At 44.0% G+C, this 19,737-nt stretch overlaps 1 protein-coding gene across 1 annotated transcript; it reads right to left on the reverse strand.

Annotated features, from left to right (window-relative positions):
- Positions 1-3,990: 3,990 nt before the first annotated feature.
- fignl2 (fidgetin like 2) lies at positions 3,991-19,187 on the reverse strand. The gene is made up of 3 exons (XM_072450027.1): positions 19,006-19,187; positions 17,558-17,695; positions 3,991-8,114 (listed from the first exon to the last, which is right to left on the reverse strand). The coding sequence occupies exons 2-3, from the start codon at positions 17,580-17,582 to the stop codon at positions 6,139-6,141; spliced, it is 2,001 nt and encodes a 666-aa protein (XP_072306128.1). The 5' UTR covers positions 17,583-17,695; positions 19,006-19,187; the 3' UTR covers positions 3,991-6,138.
- Between the last annotated feature and the right edge of the window lie 550 nt (positions 19,188-19,737).

Genomic DNA, 19,737 nt, shown 5'->3' on the forward strand with positions numbered 1-19,737 from the left:
ATTCTTTAACAATGCATAATTTTGTATTGGTAATATTATTCGTTCAGCATAATATAGTTCCACTTCTGCATTATTATGATTCAAAGTTTGGTTAAACAAAATAAGGGCATTGCTAGGTCACATTGACAGCTCATGCACTTAACCTACACACCGGGGTTTACATTGTGGCATGTTTTCCAGGTTTTGATCATTGTGATTTGCAGTCTTTGTTTCTCGCCCTCACGTCGCTTTACTGTAGTCCGTAACTCGGGGCGGACGTCCGTTTTAAGGATTACCCTCTAGTTATAGCTTCCAGGAGCCAATCTCTAATCTTGACCCACATTTTTTCTCAGCGGACAGTGCAGGCCATCTGACAAAAAACACACAAGATTAACACGTTCTCCGCACTTTGAACACGCATGTACCTCTTCACACTTTGCTAATGCCATTACCACAACATGTGCACTTCTGTCATCGTTTCTCGGGGTCCTCTTAGGTAAAGGGCCCTTAGTGCAAGCGGCAGAAACATCTGGAACCAATACAGCTGCTCGGGCCTATCTGTGGGAGCGGGGCTGGGAGGTTGCAGGCCGAGTCGGGAGGGGGGTTGAAGGTGGGCTAGTTGCTGCTTTGGCCCTGGGGGTGCGTGTGTCCCTGACTTCAAAATAGACTTGATTGCTAACAGCTGGCAGTCCTAACTCACCAGTGTCAGAGTGCTCCTCTCATGTCAGCCCTGTCAGTATCAAGGCCCGGGCAGCGCAGGCAGCCGCTCCAGGTATGACCCGCCGAGAGCCTGCGCAATCACATTCAAACCACGACCTTTTCAAACCAAGGTCGTTACCGTAAATATATTCAACTTTTTGTCAAGCGCAGGGGCGAACATGCATGTTGATGATAAACAGTGTGTAGCGTGTGGACTTTTGAAGGTGACGGTCGCTGGGGTGTGAGCTGCTGCTACTGTATGGTCTGAAATGAGGGCTCACACGATTTATGGCTTCTAAAAGATGAGGAATGTGTGGTGACTAATTGTGACTGGTCGATGATAGAAAAATATTTTAGTTTTATTTTGATCATCGTTGTAATCATTATCTGGACTATAAAACCTATAAAAAGACCTCAAAACACACACAAAAGACATCACATACATCAAAGACAGCGGCATTAATTAAGTAATACACTTTATTCACAAATCTTCTCCATCTAAGCCTTCAGTCAGCATATTTCAACCTTTCTTTGGTTGATAATGTATTAAAAAAGTTTCAATGTACAAGAAATAGTTGCTGACTAGCTACTACTACTAAAATAATCGTTGTTGTAGTCCTGGTTGTAAATGTTTATTTGGCACGAATATCACCAAGATATTAACATTTTCTACCTATTTATGGCCCATGGACTCACAATGTGACCTAACCCCTCTGCCATCCACCATTATTACATTTTTCACAATAACCAATTTTATATATGTTTGTTATATATGATTATAATTAATAAATGCAATAGGTTTATTTCAAATTCCAACCAAACCAGCACTTTTCAAATATGTACGCTCTGGACAACGCTTCCTAATTTATACTGAGGTAAATAAGCTTTGAGCAGCAGATGACTTGGTGCAATAAAATATCACTATTAATGACACATCTGGGCTCAAGATGAGTGTAAAAAAGCCCATAATTATTTGTGGTAAATTATTTATAATTTTGCTTTGTAGGCATATTTCTATAGTATATTTATATCCATTTTACAGCATTTTGTAATTGAAAAACAAAATAAGATGAAGAAGATGAAGAAAAAGTTCAATTTTGGCTTCTTTCTTCCTCTTTGAGCTACAGCCACTCAATATCTATTAATTAAACTATATGAGGATAATTGATTGGTCAGGGTATCAGGGTATTAATAATTATGCTGATGATGAGTTAGATTAGTTTGTGAGCTCTGGTGAAAGTGTGTTTTTCTCCACCCCCTCACTGTGAGTAAATAGGACGGCAGGCTCATTAGCATCTTTTATTATCCAATTACAAACAGGGCTCGCCTAATTACCTCCAATCAGAAGGAGAGGGAAAATGATGGACTTCCTGTTGGAGGGAAATCACTCAGGACAGAGAGGACAAGCAGGGCACACAGGGACAGGGCCCAGGACTGGGTTGTATAGGGTTTTTGGTTCAGATGTGTGTGCGTTTTTTTGAGAACTTGTAACCAAGACTAGGAAGTGTCAGGTTCAGGGTCGAGATCAGTCAGATTTACTTTGTTTGGCCTTTACAATACAGTTTTTGTACAATCCATTGCAGTTGCTGACGATTAGCTGTTTTATATTTTGTCTGCGTACATCTGGTGAATGGGTGACTGGTTCCTTGATGTGAAGCGCTTTGAGTGCCTTGAAGGTAGAAAAGCGAAATATATACGGTGTAGGGCTGTTTTTTTGTATTTACTTCAAAATATATCCTTAATATATCTTTAGTCTCGGCTGAGGAAGACAAGAACCATTATAGAATTTGCAGGCATAATACTGTATACACATTGAAAGAGAAAGTGTACTAAGATTACTCCAAGTTGATAGCCAGGAAACCCAAAAAAGTAGGAGTTGGCAGCTCTAAAGAAGTTGTAGGGTTTCTTCCAATATCAGTATTGATGCAAACAAACTCTGCTTTTGGAAACTCCAGATTTCAACATTCAACCTTTGACTTGATTAAACTGAAGTCCATACGACATGGACTTTAAAACCTCAGATGTAGAGTTCTTGTCCACCACAGATTTTCTCCTAACTAATAGTGAAGAAGAAACTACATGGACTACATTAAAAACAGTAACAAATAATAAATCATAATGCGCATAGTTGTAGCCATAGTTTGTTTTGGCCAGAGTCCATCTCCACACAGGCCCTCGTTCCCCCACAAGGTTACAGTGCAGTGTTATTGAGTTTGTGACAGGGAGATAGTGTAGAAATCATTTGGAAACAGCTGCAGGAGCGATTATCCTTCGTCAGAGGATGAAGGGCGGCCGGTGCGCAAGGTTGTGTTTGTAGCTCTATGCATCATTATTAGACAATTAATTAGTCTGTCATCAGCGGCTGAACAACTCCACTCTGCTGGGACCCAACCACAGATGCTCCGACCCGACATTATTCAACTTTCTTCAAGCCAACTGAAACTTTCCTCTCATTCATTTACCTTTTATTCCACCTGCTAGCTTTGGATGTTTGAGAGATGTGAGAAGATGCCGGGAATAGCGCAGGCCTTTGGGACAGTGTTGTTTACAGACGGTGACAGGGATGGAGGACCTGTGCGCTCTGAGCTGCAAGCGCAGGCCTCAGAGGTGTGATGCCACTTCTGCTGCTGTTGCTGTTGTTGGTGAGGCTGCTGCTGCGGAGGCTGTAGTTTCCAGAAAAAACACAGTGGACACAAGCTGAAAGACTGGACTTTATTTAATCAGGCTTATTTCTCAACCTGGACGGCACTCGATTGTTGTTTTGACCAGCTATTAGCTATTACTGAGCTAATAATACTAGCCTACTAAGACTATATACCCTTTTATCTTTTTAGTTTGCAGTTCAAGGTTTTTGTTCATAATTGACTCATATACACTAACTGGGAGGCGTGATACGTTTGCTAGAAGTGAACTTGCATTTTAGTGTTCTGAAGGAATATGTCCTATGATAATTGTGTAAATGGAAGAATCTTGGATAAACTGTTTTAAATGGTCTAATTTTATATTATCAACTCATTATCTATTACATGTATAAAAAGTAAAGTATCTTTGGTCTGTCCATGAATGTGTCTCATAAATTGTCTCTACTAACATTTCACTACATTCTGTGAGTAAATAGCTACAGATGATGCTGCCAGAAATGCTGCTGACTCCACACAGCCAAAGTGTGATCTCAGTCCCCAAACCTTCTGATGTTTTCCTCTGTCCGTGCATCTAAACGATTCAGCAATCAGTTAAAGTAGGGGGTCAACTTCGAGGTCAACTCAAAAGCAACACGCTAACCCACAAAAGATAACACAGAAACATGCTAAATGCAATACTGACAAATTGTGTTTAATATTGTTGATAATCTTTTCTTAAAATACAGTCTTTTCTGAGGTAGACCAACAACATTATTGTCATTTTCAAAAGAGACATCAAAAAAGACATGAAATAAATACTTTCATGTACAATATGCCGCAAAAATGAGGTAGAAATGGTTACAGAAAATGTACAATAACCAAACCAAACAACAGATTAAAACATGTAAAACAGATCAAAACATGTAAAAATTAAAATATATATTTTGTTGGACAAACTAGGCCAATTACAGTTTCAAATGTAAAGTCTATGGTTGTGAAATTAATTAACTTGTGAATAATAGATTTCCAGAGCTCCTAAGGCAGACGCTGTGGTGTGTTTTTGGATTGCTTGGACAGTGATCAGTGTGCGCAGCAGGGGTCTCTCTGATTGATCAGGCTGCATGGCATGACTGAAGCCACCAGCTGGAGAGGGGAGCTGTGCTATGATATAGGGTTGCTGGACATCAATCAGGCCACTTCCACTCCCCAAGAGTGGGTCCAGGGAGGAGGCTGGAGGGGGCAGGGAGGACGCAGCAGCACCACATGGCCACTGGGGTGTGTGACCAGGGGGCAATCCAATCTAATGAGAGTGCATTGGGGAGAGAAAAGGAGAGAAAGAGTGATGGGGACGGAGCAGTAGGAAATATTACGTCAGTGTGTGTATGAGCGGCCCATGGCAACAGTCAAATATAGTGAGCAGTTTTTTCCAGCGCGTCTGAGAGGCCTTTCTCTGGATTGTCTACATGTTAGTTACTCCTTGTGACCGTGTACAGTTTAGACTTTGGGATTTACTAAATGCTCATGTTAAACACATACTTTACATAATGAGTTGTGTCTGTTCTGAAGGTGTTTGTGCTCAGTATAGGTCCATATGTGATTGTTATATATTTACAGTAGACATGCATATACAGGACATGTAAACATGAGAATTACAGCAGTTTGTCCAACAAAAGGAGGAATATTTTCTGTTTTTAACATTTCTTATACTACCATCAATCCACCATAAACTACAATGAAAATAAAGAATAATGGAACAAAAAGAAAGGTATTTATATATTCATATATAATAATATGTGGATTTATGGCATCAAATATCCTTTGAAATACCTGAATTACATTCAATGTTACTCTTTGTAGCATATTCAAGTTTCTCTGCCGAGTTAAAGCCCAGCTGCAGTGGGTATGACAAGAGACAGGCTTCTTCATCTTGCTGCTGCTCTCTACTAAGACCCTAAGATTACATACATTCTTTATTTCATATTTCTGAGGTAAAGATATTCTTCCTGAGCATTTCAAACAAGACTAATACTACGAAACAAAATGTACATGAAAACAGGCTGAAGGGCTTGGTGTGCACTGTTGTTGGGAGCAGGAATCTCAGGACACTGCAGCGATGAGGAATGTGACACATGCATTTACAGAAGCACATGGTGAAGGAGCATTTATTTTAATATTGTACATGTGACTGTACTGCAGTATGAGGAGTTTAGTCCTGTGGAGGACACTTCTCAACCCATTTTGGCGGAAAGCTCGATAGATTTTAGATTGGATTTGAAACCAGGTTTATTTGAGGAATACAACAGCAGCATATTTGGTTCAAATTGTTTTTGGTCAAAACAGTAATTTACTGCAGATTTGCTGAAGCCCTTCGAGCTGCATGATTAGTGAAAGCCCAATGACTGAATACAAGGATAACAGAGTTTAAATGGCAATAAATAGGATCCTGAGAGTTGCAGTCAAAGGGAGGATTTCCTAAACCCTGATTACCCATAATCTTGGACCACGTCACCTAGCAACATATAATTGATTTTGTCCTGGACCAAGGCTAATCAGGATGTGAATCGCTTTCTGATTTTCCCATAGGCCTAACAACTTACACTACCCCACACATCAGGCCTATTTGTCTTTATTGTCTTTGGGGGAAAATATTGCAGATATTTTAAAAGCAAATTAAAAGTAGCACACCATGGCATGCTAAAGCCAAGCCAGCACTAGCTCATCTCTCCTTAACACCATCTTTGATTCTTTTGGCTGCATAATCTGAAATTACAAAAACAACACATTCCCACGGCTTGCCATATCAGGGTCATTGGGCAGCTCAAGCAGAGCCTGGCTGCTCTTAGTGACTGTACATCTTGCTCCACTCTAAACAAGTGTCCAGTTCTTTAGTGGTGCTGTGTGTGCGCACCTTACAGAAGGCATTCTCAAAGTCTGTGAAGGCAGGGGGCTTGGTGGGTGCGGGGATCCCATGGAGATTCCCTGATGGAGAGGCAGATGACAGGGCCTGCTGACTCAGTTGGATCAGCTCCCACACAGAGAAGCCCTCTGTGCGCTGTAAGACAGCACTCATCTCTCTGTCACTCAGCCCACAGCTTTGAGGTCCCAGTGCCTGCAGCAGCACCTGTCTCCTCATGCTTCCGTCTGGCAGACCCACGTGGTAGCGCTTGGCAAAACTTCGGTGCACCGAATCCTGCAGGAGGTCAGGCCTCCCAGTTGCACACACCAGGATGACAAGACCACTGGAGCCCATCTGGGCCTTCTCCAGAACGGACAGCAGCGTTTGCCTCAGACCCTCCTCCTCCAGGGCCTCCACATGGCTCAGTAGAACCACTGAAGGCTGCCGCACACCCGCCACCTGCAGCAGGGCGCCCAGGATGTGCTCAGCCTCTGCCTTACCTTTGGCAGCCAACATGGCTCCACTCAAGCGGTAAAACGAAGCTCCCAGCTGTGAGGCCAGAGAGCGGGTGAGTGTGGTCTTGCCCCCACCGCGAGGACCAAACAACAGGACGGTTCGGGGTGGCCTCACTACAGGACTGGGCCTCAGCACAGGCCACAGTAGGTCCTCCTCCAAAGCAGCCTTCACATGGGTCAGTCCCACCAGGTCAGTCCAGCCCAGGGCCGGGGAGCAGTCTAGTAACTCTCCATTGACCAGGTCCAACACTCGAGGGTCCGGGCTCTTCAGGGCGTCTGTAGGAGCACATAGTGAGGGGCGTTTGTGGGACTGGGGGCGGTGTTGTGAGTAACTCTGCTCAGATGCGCCGTTCTCCCCAGTGAGCCCAGCAGGGGGGCTGTAGTCCCCCGCCCCATACTGAGGGGACACCAGGGGCTGTGAGGAGGGCTTAGTGGGTTTGAAGCTTTGAGTGTCTGTGCTGCCTGAGCTGTTGAAGCCGTTTCCTCTGCACTCTGTTTTGTCAAAAGGTGAGCTGTACTTTCTAAAGCGAGAGCCATCTCCATTCTCATCCTCCTCCAAACCCATTTCAAAAGCCTTTCTTTTCAACGTGCCCACAGATTCAGTGGACAGGTTGGTGCTTGGGTAACTGTAGCTGCCTCCAACCACTGTAGGCCTAGTGGGGACAGGGGTGGGAGCGGGCAGACCGGAGGGCAAGTAGGTGGCAGAGGGATGACCGTAGCTGGAGCCCAGGCCTGGTTGGGATGGGTATGTGCTCGGGGTGTAGTTGTAGGCTGGTGTGGGGGGGCTGTAGCTGGGTACCAGTGTAGGAGTGGAGTGCAGAGTGTGAAGCGAGGCGGGGGGAAGTGCTGCGCTGGGCTGGGGACAGTAGCCTGACGAGAGATAGGTGCCGTTGTAGCTGGAGGGGTACTCACTAGAGCCACTACAAGAGCTGCTGCCACTGTAGCCAGAGTCTGACAAGTTACTGTTGACTACTGACACAGTGCTGGCCCCTGGGGGCCCCGCAGATGTGGCTTTAGAACCGGGCAGACTGTCGTGTCCCCCAGGGGCTACTAATGAATACGGGGCATCAGTGCTGTGTGTGAGCGGCCAGGGCTCGAGTTCAGTTTTCGGACCATTGATTCCAAAACCTCCGGGTTCTGGGTATGTGCCAATAGGAGGTCTGTCATAGGGCGAGTCCAACACACCAGAGTACTTCTCAGCATAGCGCTTCAACAGGTTAGAAGCAGTGAGGGCAGAGATGTCCTCGTTGGCCCAGGCGTAGCTGTAGGAGCCACGGCTGCGACTTGAGAACAAGTCTGCCTTGTGCGCTGGCGATGAGGTCGTGGACGAGACGTCCAAGTGCTGCTCCGGCCACTGGGTCAGGGACTGGGCATGCTCTGGGGTCCAGTGCATCTTCAATAGGCCTGAAACAAACACATCAGTTATATTAGGCAAACAGTTTGGGTGCTCGGCTTGACTTCATGACATACACTATGTGTATGTGGCTATATCATCACTACTTTTAAGTGAGCAAGTCATGATCGTACAGAAGATCCAACATGAGGCCAAAGTTATAGATGATATGGCCAGGTTTCTGTTTTTGTAGCTGATACTGGGGTGTGATTAGATCCCACACTATCCCATCTTGCTAGCATCTGCAGCTCTCCCAGAGGAGCTATTGTTATCTCCTCTTTGCATGTTGCTGTGAATGCCTGCTCTCTACGCCCTGCACCCCCAGCTACCACCCACCCAGCCGCGTACACCAGAGGTCCACAGAGCGAGCGCCGGCTGGACAGTGGTGTGGAGAGAGTGGGAGAAAAAGAGGGGGTTGGGTTTGGGCCTGCAGCATAGTGTCCTATTCATCAGCACAGTCTCTCATGGAACATTGGGAAAGTGGAATGTGTGTTTGTGCGGCTGACTTTAGCACTGGCCGGTCTGATCGATCACGGCTGCATCTCAGAGCTAACACTTAGCTTACACAAGGAACTCACTTTTAAGTCAAAGGAGCAGCACTTTTGCTTTTTCACTTTCAGGCAGTTTGTTTAAGTTATTTGATCTCATACTGAGGATTCACAACAGCTAACAATGTCTCTCCCCCCCCCCCCTTTGTGCAGAGTTATCCTGCATTTAAATCTTTACATTTCCCATATACCTCATGGGGAACAGCACTGCTTACTTGCTGAGGCATTAGCTCAACATTCCACACATAGCTTGGCATTATTGAACTGTCATGATTCAGCCTGAGGTGAGCATTACTCGAGCTAGAAAACAGAGAGGTAAAGAAGAAATAAAGCAAAAGCCATGATTACTGGCTTGCATTCCCTTCAGTGGACTCCCCATGATTCATTATTCATAACCGCCTGTGTGCGTGCATGTGTGGAGCCAGGCCTTATTGCCATTTAAATCAAATCTCAATATCTGCTGCCTCTGAGTCACTGCTGCAGCTCGCTCCTAAACTTTGGCCTCTTTATTTTCCTCCTCTCCTCTGTGTGTTTTCAGATTATGCCTGTTATTTATTCAGCCAGATGAGATTCAATCATACCAGATGGCCATTGGATTATCATGTCCTTCACATTCAAATCCACTGCCTTAAGTTCCCAATGGCCACACCGGTTCAAGTGTTTCCCTGTAAGCTTTGCCCAACAAACATTCACTAATTGTCACAAACTGGACAAATCGGATATTTCAACTTCTACAGTACATGTCCAACCACACCCAAATGACCCCATATATTTTCTGGTTGGACTTGCAGAGGTCTTTGTCCGAAAGGTGCAGAAAAGAAACTGTATATGTCCCGCAATCCCTTCCCATCTGCGGCCTGACCAGTTTGTGAGCAGCAGCAAGCAGCCCCAATAATGGGCCCTGTGTGTGACAGAGATGGATGAGAGCCCAAGGGAGCTCATAAAACCTGCAGCAGGGAGGGGAGGGGCGAGGAGGGGCAGAGGGGGGAGGGAGCAGGGGGGGTCGAGTGGACAGCAGGCTCCGTCCTCTTCATGAGGGCCGGAGTGGACATTAGAGGACTCAGCCAGGCGGGCTAACGGCTGTCTACTCCATCATCAGAGCAGCAACGATACAGAATGGGACTCTAACCAACTCCCCCACCAAATCCCCTTTGACCAATGCAGAGACCAGCTGGACTTAAAGAAACAATCCACTGTCAATGCTTGTGTGGTCAAGTGTCGGCAAATTAGAAACCTTCCAAGTGTTTTAAAAGTGCATAAAAGGACTAGTATATTGTTTCGCTTTGTGTCTTTAACGAGGCCCCAGAAGAATGAGTACATTAGCTACAGTAGATAGCTGTAAGAAGCAGATATTTGAGGCCATCAAAGTCATGTAGGGACACCAAGCTAAAACAAAACAAAAAAACACTGTTGCTAAAGTATATATTAGAAAATAGTGCTTTTTTTTTTCTATGGTCTTTGTTGTTAAAAGTTATGGCATGTTGCAATTTAATTCACGTGTTTGTGCTCCTGTCTCATAAGTTTACTAACTATAGCCAGAGCATGGATTCACATTCACAAAATCCTGAACTGCCATTAAACTAAATTTTAAGGGCGTAGGAGGTTATGTGATAGGGGCCGAGTGGCAGAACATCACTCAAGTGTGTTGGACACAGCAGGGTGGCAGAGCAGCAATTAGACCCTGCCTTCTGCTGAATGCTGCTGGACTCGGCCTCTACAATAAACTGAGAAAAAACCTTAATCTACAGTTGTTCTTAAATCAGAGCCATCATCTAGATTAAGTCACTGGGGGCCAGGAAGAAAGCTAAGATTAGAAGTAGGACATCAGGACAGTGTGGTCAAGGCCAGGCTACTAGAGCAAAGCAGAAACATTTGATGAGTAGATTTATGCAAAAAATCATGTTCATCTTTTGTTACTAGTGACTTTCAAGTTTAAACTGTTTATTTGTTCAGTAAAAAACAAAGCAAAACATTGGTCCCAAAGGCTTTATTTGACAGGACAGTCGTAGCATGAAAGGGGGAATGCAGTGGGTATTGACAGTCTGCAAATAACACGGTGGCAGCAACCACACATGTGCAACACTCTTAACCACTGCACCACCAGCAAAGTGCCAGGCTCTTTTTTAAAATTCCAAAAGGAGAGATGCATTAATAAATATTTCTTTTGCAGGACTTGTAAACGTGACTACTTTTTTTGCACAATACGACCAAAAATCTTCTACCGGTAAATGTAAATAAATGCATGTCACTTTAAGTTGAACTACTAACAAATGTTCACTTTTTGTCTGTTCAAGATGCAGAGGAGATGTTTCTACTTTGAACCTAATTAGATGCCCCTGTATGTTAAGACTAGATTGAATGTGTGTGTTTGCTGGTGGTTGTGTTGACCCAGGGTCTTAGATGTGGCTCTGGGATACAATCTCTCTCTGTGTATGTTTGGGCTCTCGCTTTCACTGTGGGAGAAAACGCTAAACCCCAGGAGAGACAGATGTTCGTGCACTGACCGCCTTACTGTCGACGCCGCCATTGTGGTCCGTGGCCGACCAGCAGAAGTGCGCACTCCTTGGACAATCCAGTTGGCCCTGAGACAAAGCCTGAAGGATCCTATTGTCAAGGGCCTGTCTAATTATGGAAATCTTATTAATCTATTCAGCAGCAGTCCACTGACTGCCTTTGTGTCAGCCAGGGATTTATTGAAGGACCTGTGTGAGCTGCATCCTATTGAGGGAGTTTGTGATGAAGACAGTGTCCCGAGCTCTCAAACCAAATTTACTTTGAGGAGGCCCTAAAATGACAATGGGACCGTTATTGCTCTTGGGAAGTGTTAAGGCTCATTTGTGATTTAGTTTTTTCCCATAAAAATAATAAAAGCCACCATTTGCTGTGCTTACTCAGTTTGAATTTCATGTTGACTCATTGAAACTCAAGACGCCTCTGGTCTGTAAAGGCTGTAGTACTCGAGAGCATGTTGTGGTTTCCTATAAATAGGGTATCATTGGTCAGGTTATCCTGGCAGGAAGCCCGGAGACTCCAGTGGCTCCGGTGGCAGTTCACTGCTCCCTAGAGGATGCTTCTCCCCTTTCTCTCTTCCCGGCACTTTTTGTTTCCCCCTGCCCTGAGGAACAAACTGGACATGGACGCAACAAGCCTTCTGGGACAGTGTGCTATTAAACCGTGCCGATTGTGAAGAGGCCGCTTGTAAACAAGAGCTCTGGATCAATCCAATCAGGGTCCTATTCAGGAGCTTCGACCTCTACCTCAGCCACTAGAATAAACTACCTACACCTCCACTCCATCATGCACATCTACACCTCACACGCTTTTAAAATCCACTATATTATAGGTCTTTAAATCCTGTCATCTTTTGTCCTCGAAAACAACCAGTTTCGAGCGTATCTAATTTGTTTGGGAATGCAGCGCAAGTCATTGTGGCAGTTTGTCAGGAATTCAATAATCTCAACACAAGTTTAAACAAGCATCACTTTGAAAAATAACACCTTAAATGCTGCCATGCTAAATACATTGTGGCTTAAGGCAGAAGGGCAGGACAGAGGCTTTATTTGTGCTGATAAAACACAAAGGTGACACTCCAGCGACTGCAATACCTGTTATGCATTCAATCAACACAAGCTGATCAATGCGTTATTGGATAAACTGTGCTGGCCATACATATGCAAGAGGATCTCTGTCTTGTTGTCCAGTCTTAAGTTTTTCAGACATGTACCGACTACAAGCACTTTGTTGTCAGAGGCAAACCAAAACACGTGAACTTCTGTTATTTATAAGTTTATTATCTTGATTTGTCATCTCGTCCTGGAGCCCCCGAAGTCCTCTGTTCTCAAGTGATTTATAGCTCTAATATCAAGCAGGACATTCTCACTAGGCCTCTGCTGCATACTACCTTGGCTGTCATAAAAACACCAATCCAGAAGCCAGCTACATTTCACCCAGTGGCAGGTGGAGACACTGGAAAATTGTCTGTGGAGCCCCTCTCTCACTTTGGTGTGAAATACGCATTATATCAGGCCCAGCACACACCATACAGACGCGTTGTGCGGCCAGGATCAGGTTTTAAAATCACAATGACAGATCGCACAACCAGACACGGCTGTTTTTTACTTCTAGCATGTCTTGCTTAAAATGTGTGGTCTCTTTATATCTCTTTATGTATTTCTGTTATTTTCACTGACATAACATTTTAAATAAGACTCAATCTCTATTTATTTAAAGTGTAAAATAGTCCGAAAGTAATTCAATTTATTTAAAATAAATCATGTCATTACATTTATTGGATTATTTTTTAGATTGTAATATTACGAGTAATGTGAGTTTTTGTGTACATCACTATCTGACAAATAAACTTGAGGAAAGTGCACTTCACAAACTGGACATCATTTCAAGTGGCCGACAGTGATTGCTCAGCCCATTATCATAACTCATGGGCTGAGCATAATTAGGCGCTGCTAGATATTATTATTATAAATCTGTGTGTTACTCAAAGGGCTGCTATCAATCAACTGACACAAAATGGCACACTCGTGGTGGCTCCCTCCAGCTCATCTGCCGCCTCTTTCAGGCCCTAAAAAGATGTAATAACAGAAGAGTGCGGGAGTTTTCACACCTGCTGCCCTGAGCTCGAGCAGACGCAGCGCTTTTCAGAGTGGACGGTCCCAGAGGAAGAGGCCTGTCCTGCAGTGGCAGTGAGAGATGTCCTCTGTGTGGCTCTCTTTGTGGGCAGAGCGTCCTGCGCTCCTCCATGCATCAGGCTGACAGCTTGACTTACTATTTTTTGTTTTGTCCCCAGGGACTGTCAGGCCCACTGTCAAAGTAGCTTTTGTCCCTCTTTCCAGCTAATTTAGTTTTACTAAAGGTAAAGGACATTATGACAACTAGGGCTTGGGGATATGACAAAGTAAAACTGAATTGTAATCTGACCCTGTGGCGATTTTTCTGTTTGATGTAGCTCTACGCTCAAACACAAGCTGTCTACATTTCCCTACCAACTCTTCTAATTGGTCACAGTCAAGTGTGAATGCTCAGAAGAAGCAGACAGTTATCCATAAGGTGATATAAAGTTACTAAGTATAGTAGTAAGCACTGTATCAGAAAATAGGCTTTTCTGTTGCTAAAACCAATTTAACAAATGGCAAACATTAACCGTGTCATTATTGTGTTCATTTTGTTGAGTGTTTGTGGTGCTGCAGCGGCCAAACTACTTGATGATGGCATTTGTTAAACATTGATTAATTGGCAAACACGTTTAGAATGGCTAATTATAGTGCAGCAAAAGCAAATCCCATCTGAGCTTAGTTTACAGCTCTTTTCGCTGCACTCTCCAAAACTAGAAAGCCTGAGGAATAATTGTTAGATGCGTCACTTCATGCTCGTAATTTTAGAAACAACCCCCGCCCCCCTCTAACGCACGTCCACAAATGGCAGAAGCCCGTCTGCTCCACCCTCCCACCAAGAAAAACAGGGTCCCTATTTTCTGTGACTGCAGGCTGGCTTTGGGTCATTGTGTCCGCCAATATATCAAAGAACAGCTGCCCTAAGGCTCTGTGATGACCAATCACCCTTTCCATCTGTCTCCATCACCCAATCTCTACTCTATCTCACTGCTCCAGCCCTTCTTTCAGTCTTTACCATGCAATCACCGCAGAAGCCTCTCTCCACTGGCACTGGCTCTTTTCTCTCTAAATCCTGGCCCTCCAAGATTAGTCTCTAAGAACATTGGAGCTCTGGGATTTGTTGTTTTCTCTTAGTATACACACAAATTACACACAACTCAACATAGTCACAACAACCTTTTATGAGCAGCATGCGATTAATGGCGTAACGATTAAAGCGAGTTATTTCTTAAAGGTGGTTGTTCGCTAATTAGCTGTGAAAGACATTGTAGCTCATTGTGTGAAAGTGCTGTCTCAGGAATCCAGTGAAGTGTTGCAATCCAAATGAGCCTCACCTCCTGCTTCTTAATTGGGCCCTTATTGTTTAGTGAGATGTTCTTAATGAGCTGATGGACCCTTGCAGACAGAGAAGGGGCCAGTGCACTCTCATGGCCTTGTGTCCCTAACCTCTGCTGTGGACACACACCTTTACACACTGGGGGCTAATTAGGGCCCATTCACACCCTCCACTAATGATGTGTGCTTTTATTCACATACACTTAAACGTCTGTGTGTTTACTCAAGAGCCTCACTGGCCCCTCACTGCACCACTCATACCACTCGTCCCACAAAGGGCTAGATGCCTGGGCGGCCCTCCAACCTGCTTCTCAGGGGCCAACATGAAGCAGCATCTTCTTCTTTCTATTCAGACTGCTCCATGACTTGGGGAGTCATTCAGAAAGACACTTGTGCAAAACATAAAAAACAGAGGGAGAGAGGGAGAGAGGGAGAGGAGGCAGCGTGGGGTCAGTCAGAGGAGAGCTATAAAATCTGCCATACCTGTACTGTGTGTGCGTGTTGTAAAAGAAAAGGTATCGCTGAAGCAGCGGGGCCCCTGCAACAAGAGTTAGGGCACTCATGGGTTGGCGGCCTGGGACTGATTTAAGAGCCTGTTTGAAGTGCAGATTACAGATTCTTTGCACCAAATCCCTCCAGGAGTATCCATGGCCCCTGGAATCTCTCTCAGGTTACTCCTCCACTCCGGCCGCTGCCTGCCCCAGCTTGAAGCCCTCTGGACTGGCCGGACATGAGCACTGAAGCTGGACACACCAGCAACAATAACATGGCAAAGAACTAACACAGCCGACTAAAACCAATCTAAACCATGTGTCATCATGCACACATTCCCGTGGACCTGTTCAGCGCAGGACCACAAATGCCTACAGCAATAGTCAGATGTAGCACAGGGAAGTGGAAATTCCCACAAAGTGAATTTCAACATGAACGTGAGAGTCTTCACATGTGCTGCATATATGCAAAGTGCCTCACCGTCAAATTTGTGCTGTGTAAAATCATGAGTCCAGTCTTTAAGTGGGAGACAGTGAGACGCACATGGATGTTTGTGTGTCACTGGGCTGAGAGCAAACAGCAGCACTCCTCACACTGCTGTGTGCAGCCATAGCACACGCATATAACAGGCTACACTGGACTGGACACTGCACTGGAGCAGTGGAAACAATCTGCTGAACAGAGCGCGTTTGTGCACACTGGACACATGAAAACCTGCATTGTGCCTCACCATCATAAAAGCGTTCACACACAAAGGCCAGTACAGAGCGCACAAGAGTTTCCCATGACAGAGGAGTACTGGCCGCTCTAGAAGCATGCTAACCATTTCAACAGCAGTTTGTGACATTCTTGGTTGTAGTGTCCACTACAGCAGAGGGAGTGTCCTCTGTGTGGGCTCCCAGGCCACAGGGAGCTGATGGGACGAGCAGACTCTGCACAAAACTGTGGGTTTAAAGCATGGCTGTCCAGGGGCCTTACAGTCATTAGGCATTACTTCAACAAAAGGCTGAGGATTAACAACGATGTAACAATGTATAATATTGTTCAGAAATACAAGTGAATAAGTATTGAATTGCATAACGTAAAATTGGAGCTGGTAAATTATATACCCTTCTAGCCTTTCAGCTAAGTCTGTCTTTACTTTAAACAAGTGTTTAAACACATGTTTGTTTGTAATGTTTATCTACTTTACAAACTGTTAACTACATTTTGTCCATGCCTGTATAATCACAGGTTTTAGGAATATAGCTGCCCTCAGACATCCGTTATCTGCTCAGTGTCTTGTAAATAGCATAAGCCCAAAACCTAAACTGTTGACACCTTCAGACGGCACATTCACCCACACACCTGACCAGCTCAAACTGCACATTAACATAGGCATCAGCAAAGCAGACCCGAGTCTCCAATAAGTAATACTTTTTAAATCATGCGTTGCGTTTGACTCCGCTCTTTTCATGTAACTGTCATGCCAATAAAGCCCCTTTTAGGCTGGTTAAAGAGCTGGGAAAAGGGGGCTCTTCAGGCAGGAGCCCCATGCTGGCTACGAAACAATGCTGTTTTGGAGAAGCTGAGCATTGCACTCCAATGCAGCCTGCTGGGAGGGGGAGCCAGGACTGGACACGTCAGTTATTAGGACGGCACTGATGGGGGAAGAGGCGCAGGGGGGAACAGCATGTGTGGTAGTAACTCTTGACTGTGTTGGTAAAATGACACTGGCAGAACTGATGGCTTTCTGCTGCTTAAGCCATCAGCGCCACAGTCTCCCGCACCCTTCGTCCTCTCCCACTGTCTCCCTTCCGCCTCGGGATGAAACATTCAGAAACATTCAGACTGAGTTTAGCGTTTCCACAGCACGTCAAGGAAAACAACAGCTTTACGCAATCTACTTATACACTTTCAGGATTTGAATGAAGTTTGTTATCACATAATTTATGCACATATAACTGCTGTAAATAAGAGTGTTATTTTTATTCAGAGTATAAGAGTAAGTTATCTTTTTTTTATTTATTATTATTATACTTTTGTGCCTAATCTGTGTTGCAATTTTGGAATTTCCCCATTGTGGGACAAATAAAGGTTATCTCATTTTATTGTATATATAACATTTCCGCTTCTGTGCCCTAACTAGGAGCTTATTTAAATCAGATTTCAATATATTTCGGGTTTCACAACAACAAGATTACAACATCCACAAACACACTAGTTTCCATAAATTCACTTATAATTCCAACATTTAGACTTTAACAAAGTAAAAGTTGAAATGTTGAAATGACAGATTTTTCACTCTTCCTCTAGTGGATTTTTTGAATAACTAATTGCGTGTTGTGTGTGTCATTTTTAGGCTCAAAAGATACAGCTGCTGCCTCTATTTTTAGAATTCATTGATTTAGCCAAAGTCCATCTAAAAGTCAAGTTCTGTTTGGTAGAAAGACACAAAGGTTTGGTACTTACTATAGGGAACAATGGGACTCAGCATTCTGTGGAGCTGGTCTCAGTTTGAAGGAGTGCTGTTTTGTGAATGCCAGCTCAGGTTAGTGACGTCCAGCTGTAGTCCATCACTGGCCAGCTCTTCCTCTGACGACGACAGCCCTGAAGACAAAAAAGAGCCAAAAGCTGTTACAGGCTGCTGCACAATGTCCACAGAAAAAAACTCTCAAATGTCAACTATCGCTCTCAAACCACGCGGCGTCTGATTGAGTTACGGACCAACCTGAGAAGCCTGTATCAGTGTGACCAAAACATGCAGGAAGAAGAAGAGGAGAGTTGGGGAAATTGACACACACAAGGGGATTCATTATGGGGCAAAGCATTAAGCTGATTGTGAGGCAGCGTCCACCCACTAAAGAGGGCTTTCTAAATCTGCTTGACAAAAAAAGGACTGGATGCATACCACTGCTCTGTGCACTGGGGCAATAAAGAGTGCATTCTTAGGAGACCAAACAGCTGCATGGGCCAAATGCAGAAAGAAAGAAGGAGTTTTGTGCAAAGGCAAGAAAATTATTGGAGAGGTGATTTTGAAGATTTTGCAAATTCACTTTTGTGTTACAGCTTGAATCATAAAAGGTTATAATAAATCCCAGTATCAGCTGTAGGTCTGTTTAAAAGTATGCAAAATGTAACCTCATGTTTTTAAAATGCATTTTTGGGTGTTGCATTTTCTAAAATAGTAGAAATGATGTTGTTTTGTGGAGTAGCAGTAGGTATTTCTCTATATTTGTTGGTACATTATGAAATCAATACAAATAAATAATCAAAGAAAGTGTTCCATGTCTTCTCACAAAAAAATGCAAAAACTGAAGTACATGTTTACATAAATACAAATAGTAAATAACATTAAAAAAACTATTAAAGAAAAAAGTATAAAGTATAAGCATTCATAAAGAAATGAGGCAAAATGAAAAAAACTGAAATCTAAAATACAAATCACAATAGACTTAGTCCTAAAGTCCTAAATTCATCTTTAAAATGCACCACTCAGGCTCAAAACAGTGATGGCTGTTGACAAAATTAAGACTATTATATAACATCAGGCGCCTCACTTTGTAGAAAACTGTAGCCCATTTCCAATCACTCATGTGCCATTCATCTGGAGGAGCAATTACGCAATAGCCACGACCACTGCTGTCTCTGGACACCAACCGGGCGTCAGGCTCAGGACGTCCCGGCTCTTCCACTGACTTTGAGCAAGCATCGCCCCATCTAACAGCTGACACGCCTAAAACTACTCAAAAAACACAACTTCCCACTCAAAACAAACACATATTTGTCCATGCATGAGGTTAAAATGCCTTAATAGTTAAAATAAGCACAGCAAGATACAATAATAATAAAAGTTCCATACATGCCATGTATAGAAGTTTGAATGACAGAGCATCAAGAAAAGGAGGCTGTATCCTCACCTATTCATGCCTCTGTTTTCTTCATCAGATTTCAAAATGCTGCTAGGATAATCCCTGGAGTGGAGCCGTGTGCCGTGTGCGCGCTGCAAGTCTTTTTTTTTTTTACACATATGGGACAAGCACAAGTGGACTCTGCCAGCCCCTCTATGTTCTGCCTCTCTCTGACCAGTGACAACAGAGCAAGGAAGCAGCACTCACCCCTCCCCCAAGCCACTCCCCCTGCCCCCCCCCTCTCTGGCTCTCTCTCTCCCTGTGGCTCTTTATGCTAAAAGTATTTGAGTAAGGAGAGAGTAGAATTAGGGGTGGGCAGGAGTCAGGGGGTGGGACCGGCCAAATGAGGAGCCTGGATGTTGTAATGAAGGAGATGGAGGGAAATTGGAAAGACCAGGAAGGTCTAATGTTGAAATTTTGGATATTAAGCTTTTCTCTGCAAATGTATATTTGTTGAGGGCGTATCAGAGACAGAAAAGGTCAGTCAATGCTTTGTCACAGGTCTCTGAGCATTCTCATTTGCCTGAATGTTGTCAGACGAGTGACTAAACAATGCTTTTAATGAAAAAGAAACACCAGAGGCAATGTTGCAGCACAGTACAGCTTGTACCAAGTCTAAGCACTGAAAACTGCTTCTTGGAAATGTACAATTAAAACCATAAAAGGCATTTCATTATTAATTATGGTTGTTGTTGTTGTTGTTGTTGTTGTTGTTGTTTCTATTGCTCAGGAAAACCTTTA

The sequence above is a fragment of the Eucyclogobius newberryi genome, unplaced genomic scaffold (genome assembly GCF_026437365.1).
Source record: "Eucyclogobius newberryi isolate DKJ021-1_F unplaced genomic scaffold, fEucNew1.0.hap1 SCAF_17, whole genome shotgun sequence".
NCBI lineage: Eukaryota > Metazoa > Chordata > Actinopteri > Gobiiformes > Gobiidae > Eucyclogobius > Eucyclogobius newberryi.